Consider the following 12,210-nt stretch of genomic DNA (forward strand, 5'->3'; position numbering starts at 1 on the left):
CTATCTTCCAAACCGGTGCTTGTGTATGGCCTCACTGTCGTGTTCGTCTCCCGAGAGATCCAAGTTGGAGTCGTAGTCCGAGTCCAAATATGGCTCTCTGGAAGGCTTGAGCTTCTTGGTGTCGGGACTTGGCTGTGCCAACTGCGCTGGCTGGGAGGTCTTGGCTTGGGACTTTTCGTCGGATGGCCCAATTTCCGATACTTCTTGCTTGTCCAGGATAATGGTGGTAATGTCTTGGCTGTATTTGGCGTTGTCAGGGTTAATAGCTTCTTTGTGGGAAGGCAATGTGCCTTTTTCGTTGTCAACTTCAGGTAGTTTTCCTTCGTCCTTGTTCTTGTCCTGAGTGGCCTTCTCTTCAATTGTGCCCTCTGGGACTACTGCGGTTCTCGAGAGCCTTTTGTCGTTGAGTACTTCGTGGGCTGATTTCATCTTGAAGCTAGCGTGGCTGTCTTCTTCATCGTCTTCGTCCTCTTCAAATGCTAATTTCACCAGTACCGTCTTCTTTGGCTTCTTCTTTGGCGGCTCTTCAGCCTCCTCAACCACAGCAGAGACACTGGGGATCAAGTCGAAGTAGCTTTCGTGAACCACCACATCGGTGATGATGGCAGGATACAACGGACCAGATTCTCCCATATCGGAATCACCAATTTTGACAACATTGTAGATGGACTCGCCTACCACGCGTCCAAACACGATGTAGCGGTTGTGGAACGGTACCTGCTTCAAGGTGATGAAGAACTCGTCCACACTGTGGTTGTGGTTGGCATTCTCGTTCTCTCGAGCCGCTGCTAGCAGGCCCTTTTTGAACCTGATTCTGCTGTGGTACTCGTTACGGAGATGGTAGCTGACCAGGCTCAGGGTGGTTTGCACAAGGTCCGAGGTGATGGTGCCAAATGGCTGGTTGTGGTACTTCTTGTCGATGCAATTCTGGAGAAATTGTCTCGATGTTTCGGGCACCTCTTTGGCCCACAACTCGAGCTGGATCTCTCCTTTGGTAGTGGTGATGGTGAGGGATGCTGTCGTGGCAGGTTCCGACATGGTGATGAGTGGAAGAGGTTGTGGAGAAGTCGTGATTTGGTGATGTTCGATGAGTTCGCGTTAGAGAGGGTTTACTGGATGTGGGTAAGTTTGATCGAATTTGAGTAGGTGTTATGGGAATACGGAAACAGCTGTCTTATGGGTATTTGCTGTGGTTTCAACTGTCTATTGTAGTGATACTGTAGAGTCATCGGATTCACCACCCCTCTTAACAGGATAACGACAGGAGTTGGTGGCAGAAGCACAGAACTGACACTAGTTGGCTGGTAAGTGGATTGGGACATTTTTAAGCAGTTACTTATGTCTCTCTTTCAATTATTCATCAGTAGCAAAACGTCGACTGTAAGTACGCTCGAAATGCATACCCAAGATTATAACGGATTGTCCCAATACCCAGCTATCTTCCTAGAATCAACAATCATAGTATCTGATCGCATATAACAATTCAGCAGAGAAATGGGTACTAGCTGGTATAATCAACACATACCCAATTAATTATGCCATCACTTTTCAGCCAGTAATCGATCCGATCATTAAAATAGCATAACGGCATTCTACTGTTTGTAACACCGAGACTCGAATCATCATCCGATTATGGGGCCAAAGTATCCTTTCTAGAATACTTTGAAGACAAAATGAGTACGAATCTATTTATGTCTGACAGCGATATCAGAGCTAAGCGTACCAAGTATGCAAAATTCTGTGTCAATCGAGATTAGAAATAATATTCCCGGAAGGAAGATCATTGAAGAGTCAATCTAAAGAAGGATCCTCCAACCTTACAGGTGGGTTATTAATAATATGAAGATATCAAATAATTGACATCTTGAACTATAATTATTTCACTTGTATAAAAGAGTTTGCGAAAAGCCCTGTGTGCAGCAAAACAAAAAGAGCGTAGAACCGCAGCCACTTTTCTCCTCTTCCCACCATTACTCATCTCATCCCTACCTGGTAGCTTGTCCATAAGGATACCCTCCCTTCGATCTCTCCGGGTTGGACAGGTCTACTGGACACGGTGCGCGCACGACCGCACTCCATCCAAAATAACACGATTTCACCGCCCCAACTCCACCTCCATTCCCAATGGGTTCCTTAAAGTCATTCATCAAGGCCGTGCGGAAGGCCAAGACCATCGCCGACGAGAGGGCTGTCGTCAGAAAAGAATCCGCCGCCATCAGAACCTCCTTTCGTGATGCTACCTTGGATCAAACCACCCGCAGAATCAACATCTCCAAGTTGTTATACCTCTACATCATGGGAGAGAAGACCCATTTCGGACAGGTAGAGTGCCTCAAGGTGTTGGCATCGCCCAGATTTGCCGACAAAAGGTTGGGCTACTTGGCCACCATGTTGTTTTTGGACGAGAATCAAGAAGTGTTGACGTTATTGACCAACTCGTTGGACAACGATATGCAACACCCCAACGCGTTTATCGTGGGGCTTGCATTGTGCTGCTTGGGAAACATCGCGTCTCCCGAATTGGCACGGGATCTCTACACCAACGTCGAGAAAATCATCACCACCAACAATACCTACTTGAGAAAGAAAGCGTGTATCGTGGCAGCCAAATTGGTGGAAAAGGATCCTGATTTGTCGGAGTTCTTCTTGCAGAAGATTCCCCAGCTAATCAGCGACAAGCAGCCTGCTCCATTGTTGGGTGCGTCCAAGTTGATCCAGTCGTTGTACTACGCCAGCGAAGAGAACAGACCTGCGTTGATCAAGACGATCCCAAGCATAGTTGCCCACTTGAAGAGAGTCACCACCAGTGGGTACATGCCTGACTACGACGTGATGGGCACCACCGATCCGTTCCTTCAAGTGTCGTTATTGTCTACCTTGCGTATCTTGGCTACCGACGAACAATGCCCCGCAGAATATTTGGAGCAGGTCAACGATATCTTGACACAGGTGGCCTCCAACCTTGAAAGCGGCAAGAATGCTGCCCATGCCATTTTGTATGAATGTGTCAAGTCCATTTTTGCGATTCAATCGGACCAATCCTTGAAAATCTTGGGTGTGAATATCTTGGGTAAGTTTTTGTCGACCAAGGATAACAATACCAGATACGTTGCTCTCGATACTTTGCTCAGCGTGATTAACATAGAACCTTTGGCTGTTCAAAGACATAGATCTACCATAGTCAGCTGTTTATCCGATGGAGACATTTCCATCAGAAGAAGAGCTTTGGAACTTTCGTTTGCAATCTTGAACGACCAAAACATCAGAGTTTTGGCTAGGGAAATCTTGGTTTTCTTGGAAGGAAGCGCAGACAGCGAATTAAAACCTTACGCTACATCTCAATTGGTTATTGCGGCAAGCAAATACTCACCTAATGACAAATGGCATTTTGATACTCTTATTAGAATGTTGAAGGTAGCAGGAAATTACGTCACTTCCGATATCCTGTCAAACATCTTGGCACTCATCCTTCAATGTAACGACGGGGAATTGAAAAAGCACGCAGTCACAAAGTTGTTGTCATCTTGTCTCGAAGACATGTCTCAATTTAGTTTGTCATTAATCACCATTTGGGCGGTCGGAGAGTATGGTGACATTGTTTTGGGTTCTAACATCGAAGTCAATGGGAAACAAGTGCTCGTCGATGAAAAGAAAATTCTTCAACTTATTGACGATCTAATCAACAATTCTACATACTCAGAAAATGAGAATGTACAGTTGATCTCATACATTTTGACATCCATCTTGAAATTGTCTATTAAGTTCAAGGATTCACAATCAATTGAGAAATTGAGATTGATGTTGAATTCCAGAACCTACGATAGCAATTTGGAAATTCAGATAAGAGCAGTGGAGTACCAAGAGATCTTTGCCCAGGATGCCAAATTGAAGAAAGGTTTGTTGGCAAGAATGCCAGCTCCTCCTGTCAAGGAAAGAGAGTCTTTATCATTGAACAACTCCTCCAACAAGAAGACCAAATCTTCTTCTAGCCACGGATCTGCTGGTACTTCTACTACAGAAGATTTGCTACTCGATTTGATGGATGATGGTGGCAATGCCCCTGGGGCTTCAACTACTCAAAATCAGTCTGATTTGTTATCGGATATCTTTGGCAATAATGGCAGCACACCTGCTGCAGCATCCCAAACCAAGAACTCAGCAATTCTTGACTTGTTTGACACTGCTCCATCTGTTCCTGCTCCTCCACCCAAGTCTTCCAGTGCTACAGCCATTCCTGCATTCAACAACGACAACATTAAGGTCTCCTTCACTCCTAAATCGTTCACACAGAATGGCCAAGCATTGATAGAAGCACAGGTGGACTCCAATGCTTCATCGGTCATTGAGCACTTGCAATTGCTCATTGCGGTGCCAAAAACACAAAAATTATCCATTTCTTCCACATCTGGCGGCGATTCGATTACCCCTGGGGGGCCATCAATCTACCAAGTATTGAAACTAGCTGGAAAGGAGGGTGCCAAAATCAAGTTGAGAGTCAAGGTTAAATACTCGTTGGATGGACAAGTCCAAGAAGATCAATTTGATTTTGCTGGCTTCAGCCAAACTTTATAGAGGTAGGTGATACCATAATGATGCAACCGTACTGATAGGTCACCTGATACGTGTAGACAAGGATAGGTCATGAGCGAATGGCGGAGGGTGAGTTGCTCTATTACGTATAGTATTACGTAATAATGGTTGCGAAAAGCAACTCACCATACTATATAAGACTGCCCCCACACCAACTAGTCTTCTATTAAGCAAAAATGTTACCACGAGTCGTATCAAGAAGAATTCTCCCCCAAACAAGAGCCCCAATCGCAAGAAGATTCGCCTCTGACGTCGAAGCAGGAGAAATTAAGGGAAACAGATTCAAGGATCATAAACTCGAAGAAACCCCAAAGACTTCTGGTTACAAGCCTCACCCTCACGCCTCTGCCGGTATCACCAATGGAACTGCTGGCAAAAGATTGTTTCCTACATTTTCCAGCGCATACAACTCATACAAACAGGAAATACCCAAAGCATTTGGTGCGCTAGCTGCTATTGGTGCCATTTTGCTTGTCTGGCCGGCCTTGGTGGTCAAATCAAGCAATTTTATTGACGATGTACCACAGACTAGTACTGCAGCGGTGACGATCGATAAGTTTGGCTTAACTGGCGCCAAGCCAGTTGTTGATATTCCGCAAACTTATTCCAGAAAGGACAAGCCTGCTGACGACGATGAGTAGGTTTACGGTGGCTGCAGACGTGCTTTGTGGCGGGTAGAGCCTTTCGATATGATGGTGTATCTTTCAACGAGCTACGTATTAGTTTATAGTAAGTAGATGATGAATTGTAACGACTAAATTTGGAGATATGTTACAAGTAGATAGTTACGTTATGCCAATGAGTTTACAAGCCACAAGCATGTGACGACTATCGTAACAATAAATCGTTTAGATCATGAGATTATGGCAATGAATAACCTAAAACCTACAAGTATGTGATGACTCTTATAACCATTAATTATCTAGAAGTTACAAGTAGACTATGACTATTATGACAATTGCTTATTCACAAGACCCGTTACATGGAATACACATCAACCATGGCCTTGATTCTATTAAAACGGGCCAAACTTTTGACCTCCCGGACTTGCAAGTCTCGTAAGACCTTCAACTCACTGTCCAACAACAACTCTTCTTCCTTCCCCTTGACATCCTCTCTTTCACATTTCTCCAACAATATCTTGTGGTCCTCTTTGAAGTTCTCGACGTTGGTCAAGATTTTGCCCATGGTGAACATCAATGAATTGCGCAAAAAACTGTAGGAGAAGTCCTCCTTGTGACGGAAAAGATAAAATGTCTTGGATGCTGCTCTATCATTACTTCTTGGGACTTCTTGTATTTCAATCATGTTCAAATTGAAGAGTTTGTAGAGCTCATTTCTGACCGTTTTTTCCTTCAAGAGAACGGCATTGGAAATCGATTTTTCGTCACCGAGTTTGAGAGTTTTGAGGCATCTCAAAATTCTGAATCCATTGTTACCAATGGTGGTTTTTACGAGTGATTCGAAATTGAAGGTTTTGATGTGTTTTTGGAGTGCATAAAAAGGCACAGTGTATGATCCGGGAGTGGTTTCGATTACAAATTGAATTCCTGTGGATGAGCTGAGAAGTTTCAAATGCTGGACGAGTATAGATTCGTCTTGGTTGGCGGTGCTTGGATCGAAGTTAAAGAGGGGTGCTCCTTCGAAAGCTGCTTCGAAGTTAGTGGGAAGCATATCTTGTCCATCTAACGTTAAGGCTTCTGCAAGAATATCGTCAGTTGTACCACTTTCCAATTTTACTCTTTTGTTATCTTCCTCTGCTTCGCTCATCTTTCTTTTATTAAGCCCATTGGCAGGCAAGATTGAGTTCTTCAAATCCAAATCGTCAGGTATTAATCTTTTCAAATCATTGATGCTGAAAACGATTTTCTTGTCATCCACTAATTTGTTTTCCATGCCGCTCAAAAAGCTTTCCTTCTCCAGGGGTTCCACAATGAAATTTGAAATTTTGAAGAGCTCGTATTCCAAGTCAGGAGATGACGACTCGATAAGATTCAAGCATATTTGGTAGATTCTGGAAGATATGAGCCCTATGCGTGAGCGACAGAGGCCCACGAGGAAATTGGTTCTTTGGTGCTTTTGGAAGCGCTTAAAATTGAATTTCACCAACAAATCGGCTCTCAAGAGCTTGTATCCATTTTTCAACACGTATATATCCCTCCTGGCATCAGGCGATTCGCCCTCGCGTGAATCTAACAAATCCACCAATTTTTTCTTGGTCTTTTCTTTAATTTCATTGACACGCTTGACCTCCGAGGTGGTAGACAGTCTGGGGGTGTTTTTGGAGATTTCCTTGAACCACTTGTTCCATAAGTCGTTGATGGGGCTAAAGTTGATCGGCCTAAGCTCCACGATCCATTGGTCTTTCACCAAGCGGATCAACAAGTTCTGTTTATTGATCTTTTCTTCCTCGTCCTTGCCCTCCAAATAGTCCTCAATTCTCACGCTTCCGTTGAGGAGCAAGTTCTGCACGATTTCCGCGGTTGGTTCCCCGTAAAGGTTCTTGATGGTCTGGATGATTTCTCCACTGTACAACAAATTCAACACTCCCTCTTCGTTGAAGCTGTAAAAAATGTCCTTGGACGACTCATCCTTCCAGTAGAACATGCAGTTCAACTGGATGAGCGAGACGAGCGCCTTCTTGACGATCTTGATGTTAAGTTTGGTTCTTCTCGCTATGTCTTTTGCGGACAATCTTTCACATGAGATCAAGATGGATACGATGATCGAGGCGATTTCGCCCAAGTGGGACTTCACTATTGTCGCGAAGAGGTACGACTTGGGCGACTGTGTCTTGGACACTTCTAGGATTTCGGACATGGTGGACACCGACCACCAGCGACGTAAATTTTTGTGATGAGTAGTGTCTGTCATGTGACCACACACCACGTGATCTCAAACCACCAGTTAACGCCAGTGATCGATCTCGCTACACCCACCAATGTCTCTTAAGCAAAACCTCAAGGCTGCTAAGAGCGCCATTGCAGAGAACGACCCCGAGTCGGCTCTCTACTACGTCCAGGACGTGCTCGCAGAGGACGCCAAAAACTACTATGCCTACATTTTCCAGGGCAAGGCGTACCAATTGCTCGATGATGTGTCGAAGGCAATTACTTCGTTTTCGAAGGCCACCAAGTTGGAGCCTGAGAATCTTCTTGGTTGGAAGGGATACTTCCAGCTGGTCAGGAACTCCAAGGACTATCTGTTGGTTTTTGAGGTGTTCACCAGTCTCATCAAAGTCCAGGTCGATCAGGGCATAGGCATAGCTGATTCGTTGAAGGACTTGACGAATTGGCTCGATTTCAAGCAATACAAGTCGGACAACGAGCTTCTTGAGACGTACTTGAGGGCAATTCTCCCTGGAACACCACTCGGAGAGTTGGTGGGAGGCAACCTTGGCCGTGCCGAGAGCAACATCAAAACGTTAATCAACTTGGAAAGGAGGAAGGTCGACAGCGAGATATCTGTACGCATATCGAAGGAAAGGGTCAAGTTTGGTAGGGTCTTGACGCAAGACGGCAAGAATCACCTCAATAGCATCAGTTACTCCATCTACCAAAACTCCGACTTGGACCGTTTGTACGACTTGATCTTGAACGTCAGCAACGACGACAATGTCAGAAGACAGTTCGAAGAGGACTACTTGAAGTATAAGTACAATCTCTTGCAGGTGTGCCCGGAAAAGGCCCAGTTGGTCGACGAAATCAAGGAGATGATTGACGGAATGCTTTTGATCGGCTCCAAAAGTTTGTTCTGCTGGAACTTGTACTTCGACTGGTTGGACATGAAGTCTTTGAAAGAGTTGGACTTCGAGAAAGTCATCCAGTACTTACAAAATTTCCCCAACCAGGGATTGAGCGTCGTTTTACATGCATACTTGATGAGTGATATCTCTACATTCGACAAGGAACGGGTGGTGAAAGCCATGGAAAAACCAAAAAAACTGGGCAGAAGAGGAAACAGATCTAGAAAAAGCCCAAAGGAAGTAGTTACCTCCGACAAAGAAGCAGAGACTCCTTCAGCAAATAGCTCTCCTCAGTCGAGTGTTAGTTCCAACGATGAACTAGTTCTTGAAGAAAAGAAACTTTTAGTGGAAGATGAAAATAAGTCGGACTCTCTCCTTCCTGGTGAAGTCTTGTCTTTGATGTTGGAAGGTTTGAAGAAGTCGTCCGACTCTCTCTTGGTGAACAGAATAGTATGTGAATATTACATCCATGCTCGAGAATACTTCGAGGGATCTCAAAAATGTCGGGAGCTAATCAAGATCTTGGCCGACATGCAAAGAAATATTGGGCTTGACTTGAAGAGGACCAAGGAGTCTGCGTTGTGCTCTTTGGCTATCACCTATACTTACTACGAGGCACCCAAAAACTTTCCTAGAGCTTTGGAATTATATGAAAGAATTCTCACCACAGATCCTAGCAACTCTCAGGCCATGATTGGAATTGGTTTGATATCGATAGAGAAAGGAGAATTGGAGAAAGCAAAGGGACTCTTGGAAGAGGTCACATCCAGGGATCCAGAAAATCAGCAGGCATCGAGAGAGTACAGTTGGTGCTTGATTAAATTGGGAGATCATGAAAAGGGTAGAGAACTATTACTCAAATGCCTCGCGGAGGTCAAAGGTCAAGATTTGTATAGCGGAGAGATTCGTGCATTAATATATTGGAGGTTATCAAGCAGTCTCCTCGACCAGAAGAACCCTGAAATTGATTATATTACCGAAGCATACAATTATTTGATTCAATCGTTGAAAGACTCACAAAATTTTGCCCCTTCCTACACTCTTTTGGGTGTAATCTTCCAGGAGCATTACGACGACAAACCCCGTGCCCACAAGTGCTTCTACAAAGCATTTGAATTGGATGTTTCCGAGATTGTGGCTGCCAAATACCTTGTTGATGACTTGACTTCCAAGAATGAATGGGAAGTTGCAGAAATCTTGTGTAACCGTCTCGTGACTTCAGAAAATGCAAGGAGAATTTTGCTTTCCGAGAAATACAAGGACTCTGATAAAGCTTGGGCCTACAGGGTGTTGGGATGCGCTGCTTTGAACAAGCAGGATGATCCAAAGGCTATTGAATGGTTCCAGACAGCATTAAGAATGGCCGCTATTGACATTCAGTGTTGGATTGGATTAGGCGAAGCATATATGAACTGTGGTCGTTTGGATGCTGCGGCTAAGGTTTTCCGCCATTTGATAACAATTAATGACCAGGATGACGAAAATCAATGGGTGATTGAATATATGCTAGGAACTATAGTTTCACAAATGGGTGAGTTCAATGAAGGGTTATACTACCTCGGACAAGCACTTAACAAAAAGCCAGAAGAAGAGTGTATCTTGATTGGTTTATATGAATCTTATATTGAGAACTCAAAGAGATTAGTGCTTGGAGGGTTTTTTGGTAGATCTGTCCAATCAAATTTGAAGGCTCTTGAATATATCAAGTTGACATTTAAAGTCAACCCAGAAAGTCCAAAACTTTGGAAGAGTTTTGGAGAATCATTGAAGTTGTTTTTGGTGATACAAGAAAAGATGGATTTGTTTCCAATTGAGGCCTTGAAACAGCTTTTCGAGGAGGTAGACCTTGAGAATAATCTAAATGACCTTGCTAGAGAAGCATTGCGTTTGGACAGTGTAACCTTTAAGGATGCCCTTGATCTATTTGAACTGGGACAAACGACAGAAGCAATTTGTTCGTTCATTATCTTGACACAAAAATTGGGTCTCAAGTACTTGCCATCCAAGGTGAGTAAGTACTTGAAGTCTGTTGCTATATATAACCTTGGATTGGCATATTTGGAGTCTTACAATTATACCGATAATACAACCCATAGAGATTACTCCGTTAAGTTCTTTAAGAATGCTATTCAATTGGAGGGTAACAATTCTGCCTTCTGGGTTGGTTTGGGTAATGCTTATGTATCGCTGAACCCACATATTTCTCAGCATTGTTTTATTAAAGGAATATCGTTGGAATCCAGAGATGCAGGTATCTGGACTAATTTGGCTGCATTATACCTCAGATACGGAGACTCAGAATTGGCCCAAGATGCATTCTTGAGAGCTCAATCGGTGGCACCTCAGGAATCCAAGTCGTGGTTAGGACATGCTTTGGCAGCAGAAGCCTCGAACGATGAAGAACAGGCTGCACGGTTATTTACCCATGCTTTCGTGTTATCCAATGGTAGAAGTCCCTTGGCCCAGTTATTGTATGGTGTCTCCATCATCAACAAGCGTGGACAGGGCTCTGATCCCAGGGATATTGAGTCTGCTCAGGAGTACAGTGTTGCAAACTTTGCAATGCAACAATATCTTAAGTTTGCACCTAATGATGTGTCAGGATTGCAGATAGCATTGACAATCAGTGAGAGATGTAAGAACTTTGACATGTCCATTGAGATTGGAGAGAGGCTCTGTCAGATCTTGGAAAAGGACTACGACCGAACCGAAAGCGAGGTCACCTTCAAGAAATACGTGGGAGCCAAAACCCAGTTATCCAGAATTTATCTTGGGTTAGGCAAGTACGAGAAAGCGTTGGAAAATGCTCAACTTGCCCTCGATTTGATTAATAGCTCTGAAGACGAGCAGTTCGATTTGGTAGTGTTGTCCTCTCGAGTTGTCATTGGCTTGGCATTGTTTTTCAGCAACGAGTTTGACGAGTCGTTGGAGCACTTGAAGGTTATCCTTGAATCACACGGCCAATCCAAGAGGCTCATCACCTTGATTGCCCAGATCCTCTATGCGCATGGCACCGAAGAGACCAAGCAAGCTGCTCTAGACCAGTTGTTTGCATTCATCGAGGAAAACGGCTCTTCGTTGATCGTGGTGCTCACCCTTGGAGCAATCTCGTTGGCCGACGGCTTGGAGGACTATTTCGTGGCCATCAAGGAGGAGCTTGAGGGATTGTCTTTGGAGGAGGTCCGTGAGGACGCCTATCGTTCTGTGCCCAAAATGTTGATCGAGATCAACAAGCATCTCGAAGTGAAACTGAGAGAGTGGCAGAAGGCCGCAATCATGTTTCCCTCGGACTTCAATGTGTGGCAGCAGTTGAACAGTCAGATGGCGTTGAGCGTGGCTTCTTTGAGAGAGACCAAGTTGACTGCTCCCCAGTTGAGCAAGGCATACTTGGCTAGTGGGCACAGAAGAGAAATCCAACGGAGTATGCTTATATGCCCAGGGGATGAGGAAACCATGCAAGCACTTGGTAGTTGGGCCAGCTAGGAGAAGTGCTTGGGAGTTTTAAGTGGAGCAAAATATTTGAGGCGAAGAAGTTTGGAGGTGAGGTTAAATAGAAATACATATAATCCAAACCAGAAAAGAGACAGAGAGTAGACAGGCATGTATAGAGTAGATACAGCCTTGACAGAGAGACTCAGAGAAACTAGTTAAATTGATTCAATTACTTCCGAAGACAAATCCTGATACACTGAATGAGAATTGTAAGAGAGAGGGCATAGGAGTTTCAGCGATTGTATCGTAAGAAATCGTTAATGGTGTGGCAGAAAGGGTCACTGAGCCGCCAGCCAATGCGAGAAGCCAGACGAGTCGACACGCATTGAGACACCAGCCGTGAATTTAGAAGACCATTGGGAGGTCGTTAAGACTCCAAAGCA

At 44.4% G+C, this 12,210-nt stretch overlaps 5 protein-coding genes across 5 annotated transcripts; 3 read left to right on the forward strand and 2 right to left on the reverse strand.

Annotated features, from left to right (window-relative positions):
• On the reverse strand, positions 1–1,038 carry CANTADRAFT_4158 (cyclophilin-like protein; the record flags this gene model as incomplete). Its single annotated transcript, XM_020208870.1, has 1 exon — positions 1–1,038. The coding sequence occupies one exon, from the start codon at positions 1,036–1,038 to the stop codon at positions 1–3; it is 1,038 nt and encodes a 345-aa protein (XP_020067249.1).
• A 1,086-nt stretch (positions 1,039–2,124) lies between these two features.
• APL4 (Apl4p) lies at positions 2,125–4,572 on the forward strand (the record flags this gene model as incomplete). The annotated part of the gene is made up of 1 exon (XM_020208871.1): positions 2,125–4,572. One exon carries the CDS (start codon positions 2,125–2,127, stop codon positions 4,570–4,572), a length of 2,448 nt encoding a protein of 815 aa, XP_020067250.1.
• Positions 4,573–4,766: 194 nt separating this feature from the next.
• Positions 4,767–5,231, forward strand: CANTADRAFT_46067 (uncharacterized protein; the record flags this gene model as incomplete). Its single annotated transcript, XM_020209287.1, has 1 exon — positions 4,767–5,231. The coding sequence occupies one exon, from the start codon at positions 4,767–4,769 to the stop codon at positions 5,229–5,231; it is 465 nt and encodes a 154-aa protein (XP_020067251.1).
• Positions 5,232–5,492: 261 nt separating this feature from the next.
• Positions 5,493–7,452, reverse strand: CANTADRAFT_24782 (DNA-directed RNA polymerase III subunit). Its single transcript, XM_020207220.1, has one exon. It carries the CDS (start codon positions 7,408–7,410, stop codon positions 5,569–5,571), a length of 1,842 nt encoding a protein of 613 aa, XP_020067252.1. The 5' UTR covers positions 7,411–7,452; the 3' UTR covers positions 5,493–5,568.
• A 79-nt stretch (positions 7,453–7,531) lies between these two features.
• On the forward strand, positions 7,532–11,818 carry SKI3 (SKI complex subunit tetratricopeptide repeat protein; the record flags this gene model as incomplete). The annotated part of the gene is made up of 2 exons (XM_020210802.1): positions 7,532–8,633; positions 8,688–11,818. 2 exons carry the CDS (start codon positions 7,532–7,534, stop codon positions 11,816–11,818), a joined length of 4,233 nt encoding a protein of 1,410 aa, XP_020067253.1.
• Positions 11,819–12,210: the final 392 nt, after the last annotated feature.

Source organism: Suhomyces tanzawaensis, assembly GCF_001661415.1.
Source record: "Suhomyces tanzawaensis NRRL Y-17324 unplaced genomic scaffold CANTAscaffold_1, whole genome shotgun sequence".
NCBI classification, from domain to species: domain Eukaryota; kingdom Fungi; phylum Ascomycota; class Pichiomycetes; order Serinales; family Debaryomycetaceae; genus Suhomyces; species Suhomyces tanzawaensis.